Raw genomic sequence first — 25244 nt, forward strand, 5'->3', positions numbered from 1 at the left:
CTGAGCTGCCCCCGCGTGCAGCAGCCCTGTGCAGGGCCAGTGAGACCCCAGGGCCCGGCCGCCTGGGCGTGACACAGGGTCCCCTCCAAGCCAGCCTTAGTCACAGTGCTGTGCTGTGGACATCCTATGTAATGAAAGCCTAATATGCTAAGTGTCCAGTCGTCCGGTCAGCCGTTCAACCAATCAAAGCGTAATATGCTAATGATATGCTAAGGATGCTCAACCCCTCTCTATGACGTGCCCTGACCACCAGGGGGCAGACGCTCCAACCGGAAGTTTAGCTTGCTGCTGGGGTCCAGCCGATCAGGACTGAGCGAGATGGGCCAGACATGCCCTGGAGCCCTCCTGCAGTCCCTCTCTGGCTGGCCAACCTCCTGCGACCCTCCCTGGCCCCGATCATGCACCGGTGGGTTCCCTCGGCCTGGCCTGTGCCCTCTCGCAATCCAGGACCCCTCCGGGGATGTTGGAGAGCAAGTTTTGGCCCGATCCCGCAGACCAGGCCGTGGGACCCCACTGGTGCACGAATTCATACACCGGCCTCTAATCTATATCTATAAAAGCCTAAATGACTGAACAACAGAACGACCAGTCAACCGGTCGCTATAACGCTCACTCACCACCAGGGGACAGGCGCTCAATGCACAGGATCGGGCTCCCTCCTGTTTGGATCGGGTCCGCAGGGACCGGGCTGAAACCGGCTATTCCACATCCTTCAAGGGGTCCGGGGTTGCGAGAGGGCACAGGCCAGGCCGAGGGACCCCACCGGTGCACAAATCCGGCACCGGGCCTCTAGTATGCAGTATTTACATCTTCCCAGCCCAGGTTTGCCCCCGTGGCCCAGCAGAGCATCCCAGACGTTCCACTTTCTGGGAGTGCAGCTGAGGGACAGACCCTATGTTGGCATTTCCGGGCCGAGGACGTGGGGACCGGTGAGCGGGTGTGGGGAGCGCAGGGCCCAGGGCAGAGAGGTGTGAGGCTGGCCACTGACGGGGGCGGGGGAGCCTGAACCCTCACAGAACCTCCTCTTCCGCAAGACTTGCCCAGGGCCCAGAGCAAAGCCCTCTCCCTGCGTCTGATGCTCCACCCCAAGCCTCCTCCCTCTCTTCCCTGCACCCTCTCCTTGGCACTCTCCTCCAAGGGCACGGCCTTATGTATCTAATAAAGGTGCTTCCTGCCGGCCGGCGTGGCTCAGTAGTTGAGCGTCGACCTAGGAACCAGGAGGTCACAGTTCTATCCCGGTCAGGGCACAGGCCTGGATTGCAGGCTCGATACCCAGTAGGGGGTGTGCAGGAGGCAGCTGATCCGTGATTCTCTCCCATCATTGATGTGTCTCTCTCTCTCTCTCTCTCTCTCTCTCTCTCTCTCTCTCTCTCTCTTCTCCCTTCCTCTCTGAAAGCAATAAAAATATTTTTAAATATTATAATAATAAAGATTCTCCCAAGACATCATTACTGATCATAGAGACATAAAACAAACACACGGACCATGCGTGGCGCTTACCCAGATCTACACGGACCATGAGGTCGCATAGAACTAGCTGCTGACGAGACATGTTACCCTGGCGAAGTCTAAGTCCCACAGACAGGGCCAACCTCAGCTCCCGCCGCGATGTGGCGCAAATGTTAACGTGGCGAGAAGCTGGATGGGGGCACGTGGACCTAACTGTGCATTTTTTACAACTTCCTGTGAATCTGTAATAATTTTTAAGTTTTTTCTTTTAAGCGTCCAGCCCACACTTCTGTCCTGACCTCCAGGCTTATGCGTCCAATCACGGTTCCCCGATGCAGATGCCCTGGCTTCCTCAAACTAGTGTGGCCCGGGGGACCCCATCACCTCCCCCACCTCACCAGCCCCCACCCACCAGCTGCCCCGGGTCCCAGGGCTCCCCCTGTCCCCAGCCTGCAGCTTCATAAGCCTTTTCACGCCAGCGCCGCATCATTCCGCCTTTCGGGCTGCGCGCACACTCGGGGGGGGGGGGGGGCAGGCAGGAGAATTCACGGGGGCAGTGCCCGCTCTCTGCTCCCCTGGCCTCTCCGGCTCCTCCAAGCCTCTGGGCATCGACCTTGGGGTCTGTCCTGGTCGGGCCTGCATTGCCCGGTTCCAGCAGGAATTCCCTCCCCCACTCGGATCAAATTCCTCATTTCCCACCCCAACCCCACCCCCAGCGGACAGCTGCCCCCTGCCCACCCCCAGCAAGAACCCTGCCTGAGCTGTCCCACAGCCTCGCCCCTGACCCCTGACCCCTGCAGTTTCCCGGGGCGTTTCCCCTCGCCGTGCCCTCCTTGCTGGCAGGCCCGCTCTCCCCGTCGCTAGGTGGCTCTCGGATGGAGCCAGCCGGCCCTGAGGTCCCTTTCCCCGGGAGCTGGTTCCCCGGGACAATCTGTTTCCCAGCTGCCCTGCCGGCTCGGGGTTCGTTCACAGCAGCCGGAGTCACTTCTTCCCCTGAAACTGTGTCCACGGGGCTTGGAGCACAGGGCAGACCGAGGGCTGGGAGGTCAGGGCACGTGACTCCAGATGGAGATAAGCAGGCCACCAACTGGCCAAACCCGACGCTCCGGTTCCCAGAACCGGGGGAGCTCCAGAGAGCGCCAGCCCTGCATGGTCAGCGGTCCGCGCCGGCTCCGCCTCCCCCAGCAGGGAGCAGGCCCTCCCCGCTCTGCATCCACGGGAACAGGCCTTCCCGGCTCTGCATCCACGGGAGCAGGCCCTCCCCGCTCTGCATCCACGGGAACAGGCCCTCCCCGCTCTGCATCCACGGGAGCAGGCCTTCCCCGCTCTGCATCCACGGGAGCAGGCCTTCCCGGCTCTGCATCCACGGGAGAGGCCTTCCCCGCTCTGCATCCACGGGAGCAGGCCTTCCCGGCCCTGCATCCACGGGAGCAGGCCTTCCCCGCTCTGCATCCACGGGAGCAGGCCTTCCCGGCTCTGCATCCACGGGAGCAGGCCTTCCCCGCTCTGCATCCACGGGAGCAGGCCTTCCCCGGCCCTGCATCCACGGGAGCAGGCCTTCCCCGCTCTGCATCCACGGGAGCAGGCCTTCCCGGCTCTGCATCCACGGGAGCAGGCCTTCCCCGCTCTGCATCCACGGGAGCAGGCCTTCCCCGCTCTGCATCCACGGGAGCAGGCCTTCCCCGCTCTGCATCCACGGGAGAGGCCTTCCCCGCTCTGCATCCACGGGAGCAGGCCCTCCCCGCTCTGCATCCACGGGGACAGGCCTTCCCGGCTCTGCATCCACGGGGACGATGGTGCCTCACGGTCAAACCACGCGACTTGCTTCACAGAGTGCAGGAGCCCGGGGCCTGCAGTGTGCGGGTCTGGGCCCTGGACCACCCTCCGCCCCCACCCGCAGGCGCGCTCCCACGGGGCGTCCCACCCCCTGGGTGTTCCCAGTACGGGTCCCCACCGGCTGTGTGTTCTGCTGTGTGGGGTCTCTTGTCCCTTCGTCTCCGAGGTCAGTGGATGCAAACAGGGTTTGACTTTGCATCCCAGCGGCCCCATCGCCTGGGTGCCCATGGCCCCTCCAGGCCTCCAGCTCTTCCCGTGCAGAGTGAGGCCCACGGCGCCGCCCAGAGGCCGCAGGCGAGACCGTGCGGAGAGCCCGGGAGGAGCAGCGGTCTCAGCGGGGCCGGGAAAGGTGCGGGAACTGCGGGGCGAGCTGCAGAGGGCAGAGCCTGAGGGCACCTCCGGCAGGTGTAGGGCGCCGTGCGCAGAACCGACTGAGCAGTGAGGTGAAGGCCTGGGGAGGGGGGGCCGCACAAGGGGCTCGAAGGGGTCAGTGGGGGGGAGGGGGACATCTGTAACACTTTCATCAATGAAGATAATGTTTTTTTTTTGAAAAAAGAACTGATTGTTCCTTTTGCTTGTCCCAAATCAGGAGAGAAAATCCTACTGTACGTGGCCAACTTGGGGTGTGTTTCACCCACCAGAGCCGTGCTGACGTGGGGTGCAGGGGCCAGGGGTCCCCTCCTGAGGCCGCTCCCCGAGGCTGGGAGAGAAGGCAGGAGGGGCTGTCTCCACGGAATCGCCGTCCCGAAGGCCCGGCAGGGCACAGCGGGCGTCTGGTGGGGCGTCTGGTGGCTGGTAGTGCGACGGCTTTAACTCACTGTAGCAACCAGGCCAAGTTCCACGGACCGGGACGGGGTGTCTGTTCCCGCCGTGATCGGAACCCCTAGCAAGGCAGCATAAATGTGGCGTCTGCTTCCCAGGAGGCGGAGCATGGGTGACCGTCAGCGTGGAGCTCTCACCCGTGGCCGGGCCCCAGCCGCTCCCTTTCAACCGGAACCCAAGACACGGGGATGAAGGCAGAGGATTCAAACATCCCCCCCAACCCCAGCAACATGGCAGTGCGCAGGGCGGGCCTGGGGTGAAGTCCAGTCCACAGGTGCTCCTGGGCCTGGGTCCGAGGCTCGCCCCCAGCTGGGCGTGGGCCCTGCCAGGGCTCAGGGAAGCCGGGCGCTGCGAGCTCTGAGCGCCGCCTCCACGGCCGCAGCCCTGTCCCTCCCGCTGGGACTCGGTCGCTTTACGACTCCGTCGGGGCACTAACTGTGTTTTAATGAATGAGCTTCGCCAGCCAGTCATCCATTAGGGAAACATTGCATTTGATCGGCCTTCCCAGGGGGCCTGGCTCCAGCCGCTTCCCGGGGGAGAGCGGAAGCAGCCGCTCGGTCTCCTGTCGCCGGCTCCTGGGGTCCGTGCCCTCGGAGAGTTTCCAGAAGACCCACACGGAGCAGGCGTGGTCCACCCGCCGCCGTGCCTCGGCCGCGCTCACTGAGCCCAGAATCGGCCTGGGCCCGGGCAGTGGGCGAAGCGTGTCCGTGGTCACGGACTCACAGCCCGGTGGACAGACAGGCGGACACTGAACATGCAGAGCGGGGAGCGGGGAGGTGCAGGGAAGCCCAAGGGGCCGAGGGAGCAAAGAAAACCACCACCAACAGGTTGAAGGGAGGGGGGAGGGAGGCCCCGGAGCCCCCAGAGGAGGCCCCCCAAGAGGGGCGTCTACTCCCCGACAGGCTGGTCTGAGGCGCGGTGGGTGAGGGTCCCGGCACGTGGTGTGTGAATCGCGGCCTCCGGGACGCACAGGCCGGCCCTCCCTGCTCCTGTCCTGTCCCGTTTGCCTCACGGGGAGGACTCGGGGCCGAGTCCGTCCGCTGGAGAGCTGCCCCCAAGGAGAGACTCTTGAGCTCCTAACGAAACCCTGAGCCCAGCCAGCGCGGCTCAGCGGCTGAGCATCGACCTCTGAACCAGGAGGTCACGGTTCGATTCCCAGTCAGGGCACAGGCCCGGGTTGTGGGCTCAATCCCCAGTAGGGGGCGTCCTGTGCAGGAGGCAGCCGATCCATGATTCTCTCATCACTGATGTTTCTCTCTCTCCCTCCCCCTTCCTCTCTGAAATCAATCTATATAACAAAAGCCTAAGCGACCGCTATGGCGAAACAACCAGAACGACCGGTCGCTATGATGCGCACTGACCACCAGGGGGCAGACGCTCAGTGCAGGATCTGCCCCCTGGTGGTCAGTGCGCTCCCACAGAGGAAGCACCACTCAGCCAGAAGCCTCTGCAGCAGCGCTAAGGAGCAGTGAGCCCAGCGGTAAGGAGCAGCGAGCAGGCGGGCGGGGAGGGAGGGAGTGGTCCCGGACTGTGAGAGGGATGTCCGACTGCTGGCTTAGGCCCGATCCCCGCAGGGCGTGGGGCTAAGCCGACAGGCAGACATCCCCAAGGGGTCCCGGACTGTGAGAGGGCGCAGGCCGGGCTGAGGGACCCCCTCCCACAGAGCACGAATTTCGTGCACCGGGCCTCCAGTAAAAATATATTTTAAAAAAGGAAGGAAGGAAGGAAGACTACAACACGTCCGTCTGGGATAAGGTGACCAGACGTCCCACTTTTGGCGGGACAGTCCCGATTTTTAACAATTTGTCCCGCGTCCCGCGGCGTTTTTAAATAGTCCCGATTTTTGGAAAGGATGCACGACAAGCTAGGGAACGGCGGGAGAACGGGAAGGGAATAGACGGTTTTCGGCGGCCATGTGGCTATTTAGCCAGGATATGAGTTTTACATTATTTTTGTTAATTTTATAAAGTTAAACTTTAATAATAACAAATAATGGTTGAGAACTGATTATCGAGAACTGCTTATCGAAGTTCGCATTGTTGATCAGTTGTTAGAATTCGACCACCATTGTTTGGACTTAATGAACAATGGCATTTTTTGGGATTGGCAACGACGAAAACATTTTGTAACTGTCTCTCAGACGATACACATCGTACTGCGTGCTAGTAAGTTAGTTAAACAAGTGATGTCATTACAAATCAGCTATTCAGATAATTTAGGTAAGTCATTTATTTATTTCATAAATACATAAATTTTCTTGAATTTAGCAGACAGCACTCGTATTATTTATATTTTATAGTGGCGGCAAAAAGTCTAGCGCCGGCCTTGAACGTGACACTTACGACTTACGTTACGGCAAATTTTAAACAACGACAGAGATCTACTAAAAAAAATTCACTCAAATGAGAAATATGCCAAAGAATAAAATACTATACATAATTTTTTATTTATTATATTTGTAAATTGTACTTATGTTGAAATTTTAAAAAATATATTACAATACTATGTTTGCGTTCTATGAAAACGTTTGTTGCTCCATATAGTCCACATTTTTAATCAAGAACCCCCCCGCCCCCCCGCCCGGGTCAATGGTGCCCCGCTTTACCCATGTTAAAATCTGGTCACCTCAGTCTGGGAGCACGCGGGCCCCCAGGCCGAGCAGAGGAGGTGGCTCAGCTGCTCCCAGCAGCCCCGTCCCAGGCTGTCCCCTTTGCATGCGATGCTTTCCACACGTCCAGGCGCCGTTCCGCTGGGGACCCGGCTGAGGAGAGCGAGCGGCTCTCCCAGGTGCTGGGGGCCCCTCCGAGGCCTGTGCTGAGATTTCAGAACACCACGTGAGCCCACAGGGCTGAGTGCTGCCCCCGCGGCGGCTGCAGACTGAAGGTCCTTTGTTCCTGCCCAGTGACTCATGAGTGCCCTTTAAGAGAGCACGGAGCAGCCGTGTTTTGATGGGGAAACACACAAAGAATGCGGCGCCTCTTCCCAAGCAGCCCTCGGGCCGTCTAACTTAGGCCAACGGGGGCGAGCCACCACAGCGCGAGGGCTGACCTTCCCGCGAGGGCCTGGCCCGTGGGCGAGGGCCACGCTGACGGCGGGAAAGGCAGGCCGGCTTTCCCAGGCGGCTAGCCCTCCCGTCTGAGGAGAGGTTTCCTGTTCTAGAATGTGCTTCTCCGGGCGCCATCGCTCCCCGCAGCAGCGCACGTCATGGGCGTGAGAAGGCGGCGTGCATTTGCCCGGTGCCTGCAGCGCGCTGGGCCTGGTCTGCCTGCAGGCACTCCTTTCTTTCTCACGCTTTCCTCCTGCGGGGCGGAGGCACAGAGAGGGTCGGTCACCTGCCCAAGGTCACACAGCCAGCTGGAGTGCCAGCCCGGGGCCCGGCGGCAGGGCCTGGGCCCTGGGTGGTGGTGGTGGGAGCCTGCTCTCCCCTGTCCCCGCTGTGGGCTCCCAGGCCCTGCTGTCCTGCTTTGCACCTTCAGGGCGAGGCCCCCCTCCTGTGTTACACCCCTTGGGGTGGGCCCTCATTAGCATGAGCGGGAAAACACGGTGCTTGCAGATTAAAAATCCTAGTTCGAGCCCGGCGTGGCTCAGGGGTGGAGCATCGACCTAGGAACCAGGGTTTTGATCCCTAGTCAGGGCACAGGCCCGGGTTGCGGGCTCCATCCCCAGTGGGGGGCATGCAGGAGGCAGCCGATCCATGATTCCCTCTCTTCATTGATGTTTCTCTCTCCCTCTCCCCTCCTCTCTGACATCAGTAAAAATATCTTCTGGCCCTAACTGATTTGTCTCAGGGGATAGAGCGTCGGCCCGGGGACTGAAGGGTCCCAGGTTCGATTCCGGTCAAGGGCATGTATCTTGGTTGCGGGCACATCCCCAGTAGGGGGTGTGCAGGAGGCAGCTGATCGATGTTTCTCTCCCATCGATGTTTCTAACTCTCTATCCCTCTCCCTTCCTCTCTGTAAAAAATCAATAAAATATATTTTTAAAAATATTTTTTAAAAACTGGTGAACGGTGGAAGAGCATTTAACCACCGTGTGGCTGTCAGGGTATTAGCTCTCGGCTGAGCGCCTCGGGATCATCCCAGGGTACGTTTAAGGACGAAGACAGTGCGTGTGGGGCCTGAAGGATGGGAGCGGCCACTTCGGTCCGGTGTGCGTGTGCGCCGGTGGGGAGGCTGAACCCACGTGCCCCACGGCAGGGCCTGTCACTCAGGAAAGACGCCCGGGCTCAGGCGGCTCCAACATCGTCATCGCAGCGAGCAGAAGGCAATCAGCAGCCCCAGAAACCGCTTCCCTGGACGGTAGACGGGAGCCATTAGCACGTCCTTGGCAATGACCTTGGTAGGCTCCGAGGCTGCCTCCCGGCTGGGCTGTCCCACAGCAGGGCCGACCTGCCCTCCCTGGGGCCCAGGACCAGGACCAGCCTGCCCCCCCCCCCCCCCCAATGGAGCGTCCCAAGGTCACACAAGCCCCCCCGACACACGGAATGGAGCGTCCCAAGGTCACACAAGCCCCCCCGACACACGGAATGGAGCGTCCCAAGGTCACACAAGCCCCAAAGGCTCTGCCAGGGCCCAGGAAGCCCCTCTGAGCCCCGCCCACTCCGCCCGCCCGTGACTTGCTAAGGAAGCTGAGCCCAGGACAGACCAGCTACAGCCGGAACTTGCCCAGCCGGTGAAGCCAGAGGGGCCGGGCACCAGCTAGGAGTGTCTCTGCCGGTACCGTCTCCACCGGCCCCTGGGGACAGCCAGCCAGGCCCCCTGGACTTCACGCACCTTTTCGTTCATTCAGGAAAGAGCCATTCGATCTTTTAAAATATATTTTTATTGACTTCAGAGAGGAAGGGAGAGGGAGAGAGACAGAAACATCAACGATGAGAGAGAATCACGGATCGGCGGCCTCCTGCCCGCCCCACCCTGGGGATCGAGCCAGCGACTGGGGCCTGTGCCCTGAGCAGGAATCGAACCGTGACCTCCAGGTTCCTAGGTCGACGCCCAACCCCTGAGCCCCGCGGCCGGGCTGAGAGGTGCTTTGAGAGCGTAATAAGCTTGAATAGCAGGGACCCAACCCCACAGGCACAAACGCCCTGGGCCCTGAGCCACCACTTAGAAGCAGTCTCCCAGCTGGTTTCCTGTCCAGCACACACGCCTGAGGACGGCTGATGGCGTCCCCAGAGCCCGGGAGTACACAGCCCAGACCTGCTCTCTGGTTCAGCGTCTCGGCGAGGCGGACCAGCCTGAACGCCAGGCGCGGGGTTGCAGGGTCGCGGGGTCGCGGGCTCCGCCACGCGGTCACGGTGCACCCTCACCCGCCCCTCCGGGGGGATGGCGTCTCTGCCGCAAGAGCCGCTCTGATGACGGACACGCTGCGAGCGCCCGGGCTTGCGGGAAGCCAGCATCTGCCTTTCTGCTGCTGCCCGGGGAGGTGCGTCCCGTTTTATTCCCAGGAGGGTACAACCAGACACGGCTCCGGCTCCGGCTCCGGCTCCGGGACGCGGGTCTGCTCATCCGCTGCCCCTGCCTCGTGCGGGCCTGTGCGGGCCTGTGCAGCGCGTGGCCTCCGGCGGCCTCGGACCCGCCGGCCTGGTTCCAAGCCCAGTGCCAACGCCACGTCCTCCCGGAGGCCATCGCCCACCTGGCATCGCTCAGCGAGGGTCTCTGCTGCCTCTCACCCCGGAAACCTGGGGCGGCCCCTGGCGGCTGCTGGTCCTGTTCACGTCCTGCACGTCTCGTCTCCGCGGGGAGACATGGAGTCCCTGGCGGGAGGGGCCCAGGCCGGAAGCCCAGTTCCACCGCGTCCTACACCTTCCCCGTCTGGGCAACGGGATAAGGATGCCCACAACAGGGCTTTGCGAGGGCATCTCCTGGGCAGGGACGTGGCAAACTGCTGGGCCCGCAGTCAGGTGCTCCACTCGTGGGCTGAGTGATGAGCACAGGATGGAGTGAAAGAATGGATTTCCGTCTTCCCCAGCGGGGTTTCCCTGGTAACCTCAGCAGAGGCGTTTGCGGCTTGCGAGAGCCCACGGTGGCGCCGACCCCGGTTTCCAGGAAATCCAGCCTGGTCTTCGCTCAAGTCCTCCGAAGTGCAGCTGCTGAGCCGCTCACACGGGACGCGCAAATGAGCAGCCAGCCACGCCGCCCGCGTCCTCACCAAAGCCCACCCCGTGGGGCTGACCACGGCCACGCAGGGCCCTCGGGGGGGTGCAAAGGCCCTGACTCCTCAGACACTGTCAGCTGCCCCCCGCTCCCGAATGCCTAATAACCGTGCAGCCTGATGGTGAGGGAGGGGGAGGGCCCAGCTCCACGCTGCACGCCTGCCCTGAGCTCCGTGAGGCCACGGTTTCATGTAGACTTCCTGGCCAGCCGCGGCCCCAGCCAGGCACGAAGTCAAGGCTCCCTCCATCACGGGGCCTGGAGGCTGCTGTAGAGTTCTTTTAAAAAATATATATTTGTCTCAATTTCAGAGAGTCTGGGAGAGAGAGATAGAAACATCCATGATGAGAGAGAGTCATGGACCGGCGGCCTCCTGCACGCCCCACACTGGAGATGGAGCCCACAACCCGGGCGTGTGCCCTGACCGGGAATCGAACCCTGACCTCCTGGTTCCGAGGCCGACGCTCCCCCTGAGCCACGCTGCCGGGCGCCTTGGGAACGGTTCTGCTCTCAGACCCTCACTGTGTGAGTGGCTCCCCGGAACCGGGAGAACCCCCGTGAAGGGCCCCTCACGTCTGCACGCTCACCGCCAGGATTTGCCCAGCCCACGGGCACGCACGGAAAGAAGCCCCAAAGCCTTGGTGGGAAGCGTCTCCGCTCGGACGCCGGGTAGAGCCGTAAACTTGCTCTGCGGACCCCAGGCCCTCCCTGAACGCTGGCTCCCGCCCCAGGGGCTCCCGGCGCGGCCTCCGAAGGGCCTCTGGGAATCCTTACGGCGACGCGAGAACCAGCAGTGCCTTCAGCCACGGAACGGGAAGGGGGGAGGGGAGGAGGGCCAGCCCTGGTCACCCCCTCACCCCACCCCAGGTGCGCAGTGACCACAGTGGCGGGGAGCAGACCGGGTGGCGGGGTGACCGGGGGCCGGGGACAAGCGAGGTGGGTGCTGGGCGTGAAGGACGGCAGGAGGGGCTCCCAGGGAAGGGAAGACGCACTCAGAGCAGGGTGGGAGGCGGTCATTTCCTCCAAGGTCATGAGAAGGTCACCCCGAGCAAGAGGTTGTCAGGAAGGCCTCTGAGGCCCGGAGGCAGCCATGGCCGCGCGGGGACAGGCCTGGGGCGGAGCGGCAGGTGGGGGGGGGGGTCTTCAGTGCAGGGGTGAGGGGGCCGGCGAGGCAGAGGGAACGCGATGCCGCCGAGCAGGCTCCTACAAAACCCAAGGACGGGGCTAATCCAGGGGCAGAGAGGGCTGGACCCCAGGACCTAAGTGACCGCCAGCACCGCCCACAGCTTCGGCCACACCTACTACACAGCGTGCCGCTGGGACCACTGCCCTCCTTTCCCTGACACGGACCCTCCCTCTGCCCGCACGTTCCGCGGGCCCGGGCACTTGACAAGAACACATGGCGTGTTCCGAATTAGCCCAAGATGGTTATGAGCCCGCGTGGCCTTGGCGTGCGTAGTCCAATGTGGGGAGGGTTAGTTCCAGCCGGGCCTTATCGCAGGAGCGTGGCTCAGAGCGGGGAGGTCTCCGCCCTGCCTCTGGGAGGGGAGGTCGATGTGTAACCACCTGCTCCCTGGAAAACGGTGTGGGCAAACATACGTTTATTTTACGTTAACTTCATTCCATACAGGATGTATAGCAGCCCGTTTATAACCACAAATTACACACTATTTGTTTTTTTTTTATTTCAGAGAGAAAGGGAGAGGGAGGAGAGATAAAAACATCAATGATGAGAGAGAATCATTGATTGGCTGCCCCCTGCACGCCCCCTACTGGGAATCGAGCCTGCAACCCAGGCAGGTGCCCTTGACCGGAATCGAACCCGGGACCCTTCAGCCCACAGGCCGAGGCTCTATCCACTGAGCCAAACCTGCTAGGGCTATAGACTGTTCTTTATTGAAATTCCATACAGCTAATTGCCTTCCCCAGGGCGCTCTCATTGACTTTTGCTGAGCTCTTGTATTCATAGTCAATGGGTATTTGCATTTCAACCGTGATTTGACAAAAATAAAACTATGAATAAATGCCTGATTGCAATCCAATTCATCAGAGAAGTGGCTCCCGTCAGTGACAAATGAGTGTTGTTCCAACGTGAATGTTGGGGGATGTTTTGTTTACATTAATGGGCAAGCTGAAAGTGAAGCTGTAAAGAAGGGTGCTGTAAGTGCATTCATCTGTCAGTGACATGAGCCACCTCTTTGCGGAATCACACGAGTCTGCAAATACCGACAGGATATCACCTCAAATATCTTCAATTCACAACGGAAAGGCTACGGACAGGACACAGTCAGTCTCTCCCGCATTAACATTTTCTCTGTCACTTAGGTTTAGACGATCCACACAACCATAAAATAAACAAAACCATACAGTTGAGCACTCGCCAATTTCTGTGGTGTAAATACTTCCGACACTGACGATTTCAAGCTCCCAGAATGCCCAGTGGGGAAGAGATGTGCACAGCACATTATTATGGTAGCATTTCCCGCCGATGGGTGCACTTGACGGATTGCAAAGCCCCCTGACCATCTAACAGTCAGTTTTCTGGCATCAGCTGGAGCCGGCTCTGGCATGCTGCAGATTACACCTCACTTTTCTAGAACGGAGAGCGTTGCCTGTAGAATTTGCATTGTTAAAACAAACAAAAATAAATAAACAGACCTCCAGTAGCTTATTGTGACGTTAGCCATAAATAAATCAGCTTGTCATCTAAATCTTACCAGCTTCTAAAAAAAAATAGAGGCCCCTGATTCCTGCAAGAATAGGGCTTCCTCAGGCCGGAGTGAAGCAGAGAGGGGAGCAAAGCCCACTGCCTCGCTCCCTTCTGCAGTGTTTGACTTCCTTTACACTGTCTTCAGTCTTTGCATATGCAAATTAACCGCCATCTTTGTTGGGTTGATTTGCAACCTCGCTCTGATTGGCTGGTGGATGTAGTGGAGGGACGGTCGATTTGCATGTTTCTCTTTCATTAGTGTAGATGACAACATTCTCCAATATTAGCTTTTTTGAGAATTAGCTTTAAATGTCATCGAAAACATCCTCGATGTCAAGTGCCCCGGCCCACTGGTTAGATTCTCAGAAGGAACAGGGCCCTTGTGCCCAAACTAACGTATGCGGTGGACCAGGCATCGCGGATGCCAGGGCAGGAAGGAGCCTGTGAAATCAGCGGGGCCACGGTCTTTCGTTGGCGTCCAGAGAGGTTAGCTTACTTCTCCAAAGTCACAGGTAAGCGAAGCCGACCACAAAACCTAAGCTCTCATTGGTAAGACAGTTGCTGCTGTATTAACCACCCCCTCCCCGCAAGTGCCAAGGAGGGCCCTGTGGCAAATGTACTCAAACGTCTCTCACTTTGGGGATAAGTGAGTCCCTTCAGCAAGTCTGTTTTGGGGGAGAGTCCTGGTGAGCCGTGGAAAAGAAACTTCCGGTTATACTGACCTGCTTGCATCAGGAGGGCTGTCCTGCTGTTGGTTTTCGTGGGTTTTGTTTTGTTTTTGTTTCATTGCACGGTTCCCCCTAGTTCTTCCCGGGCACAGAGGTACGTTCCAAGAGTAATCATTGACAACCGGACAGCACATGGCCTGGGCGGGTCCGGGGTGAAGCCAGCCAGCCCTCAAGCACGTGTCAGAGGTAAGAACGCATTTCTCACACTTTGATCTGAGAGCGAGAAGCTCAGGTGCTTGAGGCGCGCAGGAGGCAGAGAACGCCTTTGGAAAACGGGCTGCTGGCCAAGCTCCGGGGCCGATGGAAAGTTCATTTTTGAGAGGAGATTTCTTCCCCTCTCCCCTGGAGGTGATCGGTCTGAAACACCATGCTCCTTCCTTTCATTTTTTTTTTTTTCTTAAAAAATAGTACAAGTCCCCAGCCCCGTATCTAAAACCTCTGGAGCCAGATGTGTGTGGAATTCAGAACGTTTCAGATTTTTAAACAGGTCATTCAGCAAAAACACCAGGTAATCTGGCATCACCCCCCCGTGGGGTCTGGGACAAGACTCCATCATCAAGCACATTTATATTTTGTAGCAAAACATAAATATTCATGAGAAGTGGGGTAAACAAGGCTATAAATGGCCTCACGTCAGTTCATTCCAGGTCAAGTTTACCACTGCAGGAGTTAATTTTTAAGCTTCAGATGATTAAGGCGGGCGAGACTGTAATATTCTGGATAAGGGTGTAGGTATGGGCCTGTCACAGCATTATCGGCAGTATTCTTTCTACGCATTAAAAAATGTGTGTTCTGTGTGTGTAATGTTTTCTTGATCCATATTCAACTTTAGTTTATTATTATTTCTTGGAAACTAGTTATTCACACACACACACACACACACACACACACACACACTAGTAGCCCTGCGCATGAATCCGTGCACCAGTAGCTTGCCAGTAGCTCGCTGCCCCACCCTCCTGCTGATCTGTGATCCGGTCGTTACTCCATCAGTCGTTACGCTTCATGGCATAACGACCATTTGCACATTACATCTTTATTATATAGGATTTTTAAATATATTTTTATGGATTTCAGAGAGGAAGGGAGAGGGAGAGAGGGATAGAAACATCAATGATGAGAATCACTGATGGGCTGCCTCCTGCCTGCCCCCTACTGGGGATGAAGCCCACAACCCTGGCATGTACCCTGACGGGGAATCAAATCGTGACCTCCTGGTTCATAGGTTGACACTGAACCACTGAGCACACGGGCCGGGCTATTCGCATTACATTAACGTCGGAGACGCATTAGCCGTGTTTTGCTCTGATCTTGCTTTATTTCGGCGTCTGCGCTGCTCGGGGATGACGGGAGGAATGAACTGCTTTAGTGTCTCCCCGGCTGTGGTCTGCACCTCCGGTGCAAAGGGCCTGGTCATGACCGCCTCGCTCCACGTGTAAAATGCCGTGCGGCTCCGCAATCTTGTTTTTGCGGCTACTAACCGGAGGGCCCTTTAGTACCTGGGAAGTTATATTAAACCAGAAAGAAAGGAGAACAGGAGAAAACTCGAAGGCTAACTGTGTCCTTGTAGGGGTCTTGATCTGTCCGGCTGATGCTGAGAAAAACAGTACTGTCTCTTCTTAAATCCTCATCGCCCGACAGATGGAGTCCTCCGTCAAACAGGACTTGGGACGTGAGCCCGGACGTGCTGCAGAGTCCGTGAGCAACAGCAACACCTGTAGCTGCAAAACCAGCGAGGCAGGACCCGAGTCCGCCCGGAGCGGGAGAGGACGTGTTCACGTAAATAATACGCACAGGCTTGCGTTGTGGCACGTTGCAAAGAGAGGAAACCACCCAAGACACTAAAGCGGGGGGCGGGGGGGGGGGAGAGAACTACACATATAAGGAGGATACGAGAAGAAATGCTACAGGTTCTAAAATTCTAAAATGGTAACTTCTTGCCTCGTGCAGTCCTGACCCACTAACACAGCTACGGCAGAGAGCGAACCTTCCAGGCAATGCTGCTAAAATACCAGAGGACGTACGTCACGTCTGACCCAGGCCGCCACCTCATAGGGCACATTCTTACATGGGAGCTTAAGGAAGGGTGTTTGACTGGCCCACGGTCCTGCCGCGGCGGCCACGCTTGGTCTGACGTATGGAGTTTCCAGCGTCTCTCTCACTTCCTCCTTTTCCGATGCACAAAAGGTTTTTGTCAAGTTTCTCTTGGCTCCATGGCTGGCAGCCACAGGAACCAGGCCCAGCCCGGTGTGGAGTTAGAGGGTGTGATTTTCTTGGGCTCGTGTCTTCGGGGCTTCCGGATTTTTAGAAATAACCAGGAGAGCTGTTACAGGAACATCTGTAGGGGATGAGAGTTGCCCGCTGTTGCTGCACATTCTCTCGGAAACGGTCTGAGGAAGCTCGGTGATTCAGGTGCCTTACAGGGTGGGTACCGGCCTAGGACCCTAAAACCGAGTAACCAAATAACCCAGAATGCCCTCTACCTGCATTAGCTCAGGAACACGACTGGGATGTTTGCTAGGGGGCCGTGAGCACCCTGAAGGCCTCGGATGTGTCAGGGGGACGTGGGTTTGAACCCCCTCTGGGCCACACCGGGCGCTCTGGGGCCCTGGTCTTCCATATAAAAGCAATCCCCACCTCCTCCCTGCGTCCTCAGGCCAAGGACCAGGAGTGTACACTGAGCAGAACGCACTCCTCTATGGTCGCTTCTTTTTAAAAAAATATATTTTATTGACTTTTTACAGAGAGGAAGGGAGAGGGATAGAGAGCTAGAAACATCAATGAGAGAGAAACATCGATCAGCTGCCTCCTGCACACCTCCTACTGGGGATGTGCCCGCAACCAAGGTACATGCCCTTGACCGGAATTGAACCCGGGACCCTCCAGTCCACAGGCCGACGCTCTATCCACTGAGCCACACCGGTCAGGGCTGTGGTCGCTTCCTGCCCCTTACAGAACCGCAGCCAGACGGTGGGCGAGCAGGAGGCACGGGTCACGCCAAGTGCGCGCCCGGGGCGGAGCGCACCGTCCGGTAGGGGGCGAGCGCCTCACACTTTCTCCCTCGCGGGACGGGCGGGGCGGGCCTGGCGGCTGGGGGGGCGTGGAGTGGGGGGGCAGAAAGCTCCAGGCCGGGTGGGGTGGGGTGGGGAGGGGGGGGGGTGGGGTGGGGGGGACGGGCCGAGGAGTGGCTGGGGCTGGGCCTGGCCGGGTGGCCGAGCGCATCCTGCGCGCGCCCTCGCGGAGCCGGGAGGGGGTCGGCGCCGGGGACCTGCCCGCCCGGGGGAGCCCGCCGCGCTCCGTCCGCCGCCGGCCCGGCCCCGCGGGGCGCGTCGTCGAACCCCAGCCTGCGGCGCGGGGTCCGAACGCCGAGACAATGCGGCGCGCGGCGCGGGGCGAGCGGTCGGCGGGCCGGGCGCGCGCCGCCGGCTTCCTGCGGGCCCGGCTCCCCGGCGGCGGCGAGCGCGCGGATTGGCCGCCCGGCCCTCGGCGCCGCCCCGCCCCGCGCCCCGCCGGCCGCCGCCCCCGGCCCGGGCCCGCCCCTCTCCGCCGGACGCGCTCGGGGCCCGCGGCTGGGTGGCGGGCACTTCCCGCCGGCTCTGCGCGTCCGCCCGGGGGCTCGCTCGGCAGCGCAGGCGGCGGCGGCGGCGGCGGAGCGCTCGGCGCGGCGGGCGGACGGGCCGGGCCCGAGCTGCGCGGGGCTGCGCGCGCCGCCCCTGCTCCCGCCGCCCGGGCCCGCGGCCGGCCCTCCCGCGCCCTGCGGCCGCCCCTGCGGCGGCTCCGGGGGCCCCGGCGGCCCGCGCCCCGGCGCTCCCCGTTGTCCGCGGACCGGGCGGGCGGCGAGGGCGGCCCAGGCGGCGTCCAGGCGGCCGGAGGAGGGAGCCCGCGCGGCGGCTGAGCGGCCCTGCCCGGCGCCCGGCCGCGGCGATGCCGGACCAGATCTCCGTGTCGGAATTCGTGGCCGAGACCCATGAGGACTACAAGGCGCCCACGGCCTCGAGCTTCACCACGCGCACGGCGCAGTGCCGCCACACCGTGGCCGCCATCGAGGAGGTGAGCGCGCGCGGCTCGGGCCGCAGGGGGCGCCGCCCCGGCCGCCGGCCCCGGCCCCGGCCCCCCCCCCCCCCCGCCTCCCGGGAAAAGTTTCTTTTCCTCCCGGTCCGGACGCGGCCGGCTCCCCACGCCCGACACTGAGGCCCTTTGTTCCGTGGAGGAGGCTCGGGGGACGTGGCTGGTGGCCACCTGGGCCCCTTTTTAGGGCCCCCGCCCAGCCCCCACGTCCCTCGCGGGGCCCCGGCCCCCCGGCTCCCCCGGGTCCCCGCCCCACTGTGGCCCGAAGGCCGGGCGGGCGGAGAGCGGGGCCGGGTCCTGGCGCGCCCGCCTCCCGACCTGCGCGGGGAGCGCCCCTCCGGCCGCCTCCGTCCGGGGAGCCGGCCCCCGGGACAGGGGTGCACACCTTGGCCGGGAAGGCCCGAGGGGACCCCGCGCGGCGCCGGGGAGGAGTGCGGGGGGCGCTGCGTGGAGCCGGGCTCTGGCCCCGAGGCCTGGGGTCGCCGCCCCCGTTACCTGCGTCTCACCTGCCCCTCCGGCCGCCCCTCCCCGCCGGCCTGCGACAGGCCTGGTTTGGCTAAGGCGCAGCGTCATCGCGCCCAGGGCCCCGCCGGCCAGCCCGCCACATCCTGCGGGGAGGACGCCGCCGCGGGCGGGTGGGGAGGGCGGGTCGGGGAGCGCAGGGCCGCCGCCGGCCGGTTCGGGGCAGCTTCTGACCTCCCCGCCCTCGGGGCCCTGCCGTCTCCGCAGGGACCGGTCCTGCGTCCTTCCCAGGCCGCGATGCGGGCCCCAGACCCTGGGGGTCCAGTTCCCGGCACCCTGCTTGGCTCCCGATGGGGAGCCTGGGGAGCCGGCTCACCAGCCAGCCGTGCGCCCCTGTGGACTTCAGGAGATGATGGAGTTTCTCTTGGCCGGAACGTCTAGTTCCAGCCCTAAAATGGGGGCATTGTGGGTGCTGTGGATTCTAACATTTAGGAGATGATGGGGGACGGGGGGAGGTCACCCGAGAGCTTTAAGTTAGGCGACGGCATTCATTTCTTTGGTCCCTGGAACAAAGCGTTTGCTGTTAGGAGTTGCTTGGGAGGTGGGGGGTGGGGGGTGGGGGGTGGAAATCCAGAATGTTTCTCTTAATGGGATTTTTTTTTTCCTTTGGAGACACAGTCAATAACAGGCCAAGTCAAAGTAACAGATTCAGCACTCTGACTGTGTTAAGTGTAGCTAGGGCCTCCTCCCAGCCTCCCCCTCCCCTCCCCCCCTCTTTTTGCAGAGGAGACCTGCTTGCAAACCTCATTTAGTCACCGTGAGTTCTGCGATCCCACCTCACTTAATTCTGCTTGTATCAGCGAGGCTTAAAAATAATGCCTTCAGATGAGGCGGATGGGAGGGCCTCGAAAAGTCCCCCCCCCCCCCCCCCAAGTGCTGGGCAAGAGAAACCTGTTCGTGGTGTTTTGAGAATACGCCGTTAGTAATGTTCATGGGATGGTGGCACCCAGAGCGGAAGCGGGCTCGTTCTGAAGGGAAGGGAGCTTGGTGCCCGGGGCCTTGAGGAAGGCCTGACCGGGCTGCGAGTTCTGTTTCCTTTCCCCGCGGCAGCGTGCCAGCTCCATGTTCTCACCGGTGCCGGGGGTGGGGAAGCTGGGCAGAAGGAACGGCCCTGGAAACGGGCACAGCCTCTCTGTGGGTCCCGTCCGTCTCCGGCGTGTCCTTCCAAAGGGCTTTTCCGCACACCACGCCGGGGAGCTTGGGGACTGGGCCGACGGGAGAGACGGGATTCGGTCATCTTATTCCACGGCAGGCTTGCTCCGCCTTGCCCTCGGAGCCCATGAATCGGCTGAGGCCTCCAAGATGAGGAGGTTGAACTCGTCGCAGGGCTGTCTGACGTGAAGCAGATCCGGTCTGCACCCTGGGCCGGTGGCCGGTTGAGCTTGGATTTCTGAGAGCGAGGTTTGCAAGGGGTTCGTTAGCCTCCTGAGAGGAATCACTGCGGACGCGTTTAAATAATGCCCTTTCCAGGGTGTTTACCAAAAACCCGGCCCATTTGTGGTTTTATTGCCCGGTGATGCCCACATACTTTGGGTTGTGTTTTTTTTCATATATTTTTACAGAGAGGAAGGGAGAGAGATAGAGAGTCAGAAACATCGATGAGAGAGAAACATCAATCAGCTGCCTCCTGCACAACCACCACTGGGGATGTGCCCGCAACCAAGGTACATGCCCTTGACTGGAATCAAACCTGGGACCCTTCAGTCCGCAGGCCGACGCTCTATCCACTGAGCCACACCGGTCAGGGCCACATACTTTGGTTTTTAACGTGCAGCTCTATTTGCTGCTGAAGAGAGGCCCGAGAGTGGGTATGCGACAGGAAGTTACCGGTTTAACAGACACACGTGAAGCCGTGCAGCCCCTCGGTCCTGTGCTCTAACAAGTGAGTCCTGAATGAGGAAACTCGTTTTGAACGGCTTAACCTCTGTGGCCTGCTGAAGCTCGTGTACGGCTGAAATGTGCTTTTTTATTTCTTCATGCGCACCTGCAGCTGGGCTCTGGGTAGCTGCGGGGTCCCCCTCCCCCATGCTATGGCTTTCACATCCATGTGGCATGTACTCCTCACCCCTGCTTTCCACGCGAGGAAACGCGGGCGCAGCGAGGTCCCTCCGCTCCGGGTTACAGAGCTGGAGCGCTGGAATTTGCACGGGGCTCCATGCTGTTTTCAGAAACAGATGCTGCTTCCTGTTCCTCCGGGAGGCTGGGTTCTCTGAATGACTCCTTTGTCCGCCAGACCTGGGTTCAAGTTCAGAGTCCACCGCTCGCCAGGTGTGTGGGCTCCGGGGAGCTACCCAAGGCTCGCGTTTCCTCCCCTCTCAGGCCGGGGAGCGGGAGGCGGCGGTGAGGGTGTAACGAGCACAGACGCAGCACAGAGCCTGGCAGACAACCCGTGTGATGAGCGCTCGCCGCTTAACAGGTTGTGGTTAAGCCGCAGGACCGGGGCGGACCGGGGGCCCCCACGTGAGATTTGCATGAGGGCGGGGAGGGCGGGGGAGACGTGAATGGCTCAGTGAGTGAGGGAATGAAAATCGACTACTAAACCCATGTTTTGTTTTGTTTTGATTAAACCCATGTTTATTTTTTTTATGGTTGTTAAACCCATGTTTATTTTTTTAAGCAGCTCTCTCGGGAAACAGGTCAGCACCTAACTGTGTTTTAAATTTTTCACTTGATCCCTTTCTCCGGGTGAAATCATTACTTTTGCACAATTTTAGCGTGAAGTCCGGTGCTGCCCTGTGGAATACGCCCTGTGTTTTTGGAAATAATGGGAAAAACATACGTCGTGATGGCATACATCTGTAAGGCCAGCTCTCCCCCCCCCCTCCCTTTTTTTGGGGGGTGTGGGTTATTTCTGTCTCAGTTTCTTTGAGTCTCTGGGTATTTTGAAATTGTCTCAAAATAGGGAGAAATTGTGTCCTCCTTAGAAATTCCGCGTGTATGGTGACACTCTCCTGCAGAGCATCCTGCATCCTGCCGTGCCTGCTTGGCTCGGTGGCAAACGTAGTTTTAAACAAATTTGACGCTGACGCGGGAGATGTAAAATTTAATCTCCTCCCTCCGGGGCCATCTTGCTCTGCTCTGTTGTCCTTGGTTACCTTGGAGACCTCAGTGCTGTCACTGCCCAGGGTTCTAACTGCAGGGGTGGGGTGAGCATCCGGGGTGCTTGTCCGGGCTGCCCCCAGGGGCCTTGCTGCCCTCCCCAGCGGTCAGGGTGGGAACCCGGCCTCTCGGCTCTACAGGCAAGAATGCGATTCTGGTTCAGCCGGCGCGGCTCAGGGGTTGAGCGTCGACCTACGAACCAGAAGGTCATGGGTTCGATTCCCGCTCAGGCACAGGCCCAGGTTTCCGACTTGATCCCCAGTGGGGGGCGTGCAGGAGGCGGCGGATCCATGATTCTCTCTCATCACTGACGTTTCTCTCTCTCTCTCTCTCTCTCTCTCTCTCTCTCCCTCTCCCTTCCTCTCTGAGATCAATAAAAAAAAAATACATATATTTAAAGAAAGAGAGAAAAGCATGTGAATCTGAATCCCGGCCCTTTGTGACTTGTCTGACAGACGGCTCTTCCAAATGACCCCAGACGGACAGTCGCTGACTCTGTCGGCCGGAGGACGCCCCCCTCTTGCCCATGCGCTTGTGTGTTTGGAGGGAGGTTCTGTGGGCACACGGCCCCCCTAGGGTGCTGTCCGTGTCCTGAAATCTGGCCTTACGTGTTCCGAAACGTTGGAGTCACTCGAGGAAGAAGAGATCCTCTCTTCGTGGCCCCCTCCCCCGTCCCCCCCATTTAATTTTTCTCCCTTTTTGTGGGTAACAGTAAGCTGTGTCAGTGCTGCTGCTGGAGCGGGCGCTGGGGACTCACTGAGCCCCGCTGAGCGAGGGGCGGGGACTGGCCCGCCGGGGAGGGAGTCCTCGGTGAAGGAACCTGCAGCTCAGGGGGAGGGACACGCGTCCTACACACCAGCCAGTGCCATCGGCCCGGGCCTGGCTGCCCCAGGGTCCAGCCCCGCCCTGGGAGGGAGCGGCCCGGCGCCCGGGGCTGGGGTTGGGAGGCCTGTGTGGCGTGTGGTTGGCATGTGAGGTCTGGGGAGTGGCCAGATGCTTTAGTCACGCCGGGCCCTTCCTGCCATCGGTCAATATGGGTCCCTCCCGCCGTGGTGGCCAGCTGCTCTTCCGGTTGGATTTTCCCAGCCACCCACTCCGCAGCAGGCTGCTCGGGGCAGGAGCTGGGAGCAGCCCCCGATTCTCCTCCTGCACCCACATTCCTAGGCCCCGGAGCCTAGCTTCATGGAGCACAAGCATGGCGAGCCCGCCTGCCCCGCGTGGGCTCTGGGGTGCGCACGGAGTTCCTCACGAGCACCCGCGCCAGTGTGGCCCAGTGGGCAGCGCGTCGGCCTGCCCCCGGAAGGGTCCCGGGTTCCGTTCTGGTCTAGGGCACGCACCTCGGTTGCGGGCTCGATCCCGGGCCCCGGTCTGGTCAGGGCCCATGTGGGAGGCAGGCAACCTGCGTGTCTCTCTCACATCCATGCTTCTCTCTCTCTGCCTCTCCCCCTCCCTCCCACTCTCTCTAAACATCCACGGGAAAATAGCCTCAGGTGAGGATCCGGAGTGCGGGTCCCGGCATCCGTCCCTGCAGAGCGCCGTGCCCGGTGCTCAGACCTCGCCGTTCCAAGCAGGGCCCACCCCGCGAGCCTGTCAGACATGAGCGTCTCACCTCAGGCCTCTGAGTCAGAGCCCGTCGTCCCGCCACGTCCAGGTACACTCTGTGCCCGTGGAAGCGGGAGAAGCACGTTCTGGGCCGGGCGCCTGGCTGCGCGGACCCCGGGGGCGCCCCGCCCTGAGATGCTGGCTTCATCGCGGGGGGCGGGGCCTGAGCTTTTTTTTTTTTTTTTGGCGCCAAGAATTTAGGACTTTTCATTTGTCCCAAAGTTGTTGAAGCAAAATCTTTTTTTTTTTCAATATATATTTTTTATTGATTTTTTTTACAGAGAGGAGGGAGAGAGAGAGAGAGTTAGAAACATCGACGAGAGAGAAACATCCATCAGCTGCCGCCTGCACGCCCCCTACTGGGGATGTGCCTGCAAGCAAGGTACATGCCCTTGACCAGAATCGAACCCAGGACCCTTCAGTCTGCAGGCCGACGCTCTATCCACTGAGCCACACCAGTTAGGGCTTGAAGCACAGTCTTGATAAAGCATTCTGCTTTCCTTTCTGCCTCCACACACATCCAGGAACACTGTTGGTGGGGGAATGACTTTGTACATGGGGAGAAATAATGTAAATTCACAACTGACAGGTCAGGATTCACTGTGATGTGACCTCGCCGATTTGGCTCCGTGGGTAGAGTGTCAGCCTGTGAACTGAAGGGTCCCGGGTTTGATTCCCAGGGAGGGCACGTGCCTGGATTGCGGGCTCGATCCCCAGTGCGGGGTGCGCAGGAAGCAGCCGATCAATGATTCTCATCACTGATGTTTCTCTCCCTCACCGCTCCTCTCTGAAATCAACAAAAACATGTTAAAGTTTAAAAAAAAACACACCAGTTCATGTGGCTACCCAGCCACAATCAGCAGGGACCCCCGGCCATGCTCTCAGTGCGGATCAGGGAGCAGCCTGCAGGCGGAGAGCTCTGGGGACCGGCGGTCTGCCGTGAACCGGGAGGCTGCCCGTCTGAGCCGATGCTGCTGTCCCTCAGCGTGCCTGGGGGTCCGGGACGGGGCTGCAGTGCCACCGTCACCGCTGGGTTTCCCCTCCCGTCTTTGCTCTCTGGCATTTGCTGGGCCCTCCCTGTGCGCCGGGCCCGCTTGGATTTCTTTAGATGCATCAGCGATGGACCGGTGTAATTCTTACAAAAACCCCGGAAGGCCCAGAGAGCCTGAGCCACTCGGCCGAGGTCGCAGAGCCAGGGGGCGGGGGCGGGTTCGGACCCGGCGTGTTGGCACCAGAGCGGCTCTGGCAGACCCGGGCCCCGGGAGGCCTCCACGCCCGTCCCCCGTGACCGCCCGCGCTGTGGCCAGGGGCCTCTCGCGCTTCTTGAGCGGCCGCTTCTGGACAGGCTCGCCGCTGCCCACTGCCTCCCGCCGCGGGCCTGGGCTACGGACACGCTTCCCGCCGCCACCACGCCCCAGCTGGCCGGGCCCGCCTGGCAGGGCTGCCCGCTAACGGGATCACGGTGACGTCATGGGCACGCCTGCCGGGGTGCTGTGTGCGTGCCTTTGTACATGCTCAGCCGCTGCCAGGAAACGGGGGCGGGGGAGGTGGGGGGGCAGTTCCCTCTGACGATGAAGCCCTTGTCTCGGGTCCCAGCAGGTGGTCAGGCCGGGGCCTCGTTCCCCGGTGCCCCACAAAGCCCGTTCCTGCTGCGGCTGTGTGTGTTCTTCTTAAACTCGAACGCCAGTGGCTGGCATTCCTGGGAGCCTCGTTCTGTTAGGGCCGTGGTCGGCAAACTCATCAGTCCGCAGAGCCAAACATCAACAGGACAACGACTGAAATTTCTTTTCAGAGCCACATTTTTTAAACGTAAACTTCTGCTAACGCCACTTCTTCAAAATAGACTCGCCCAGGCCGTGGTGTTTTGTGGAAGAGCCACACTCAAGGGGCCCAAGAGCCGCCTGTGGCTCGCGAGCCGCCGTTTGCCGACCGCTGCGTTAGGGGCTGTGCTGTGTTTCGAATCGGCTGTCGAACCTGACGCCGGGCCTGGCGTGACCTCTGTTTCGTACGTGACGAAACCGGGGCTCAGACAAGTGACGCGGCTGCAGGTCCCTCGCCCGCAACTAGCAGCCGCCTGCGATTCGCATCCTCGCCTGTCCTTGGGGGTCTCACTCCCGGGGGCCCCTGAACGGACCCCCTGTCGTCTGCAGGCCAGACCGGTCGCTGAGATTGCCCGGGGGCCCAGACGGTCACGGACGCCGAGCCCCGGGAGGTGCTTAGCATCGGGTGCCCTCTAAGTGACCTTCCCGCCTGCGGGAA

At 60.5% G+C, this 25244-nt stretch overlaps 1 protein-coding gene across 1 annotated transcript in view; it reads left to right on the top strand.

Annotated features, from left to right (window-relative positions):
- Window positions 1–17236: 17236 nt before the first annotated feature.
- The window catches only part of ASAP2 (ArfGAP with SH3 domain, ankyrin repeat and PH domain 2), a 92151-nt gene continuing 84143 nt past the window's right edge, over window positions 17237–25244 (top strand). The window contains exon 1 of the mRNA XM_054727935.1: window positions 17237–17744. Within this exon, the coding sequence (XP_054583910.1) occupies window positions 17619–17744 (126 nt within the window). The 5' untranslated portion in view covers window positions 17237–17618. The remainder of the gene's footprint in view (window positions 17745–25244) is intronic.

The sequence above is a fragment of the Eptesicus fuscus genome, chromosome 16 (assembly GCF_027574615.1).
Source record: "Eptesicus fuscus isolate TK198812 chromosome 16, DD_ASM_mEF_20220401, whole genome shotgun sequence".
Lineage (NCBI taxonomy): Eukaryota > Metazoa > Chordata > Mammalia > Chiroptera > Vespertilionidae > Eptesicus > Eptesicus fuscus.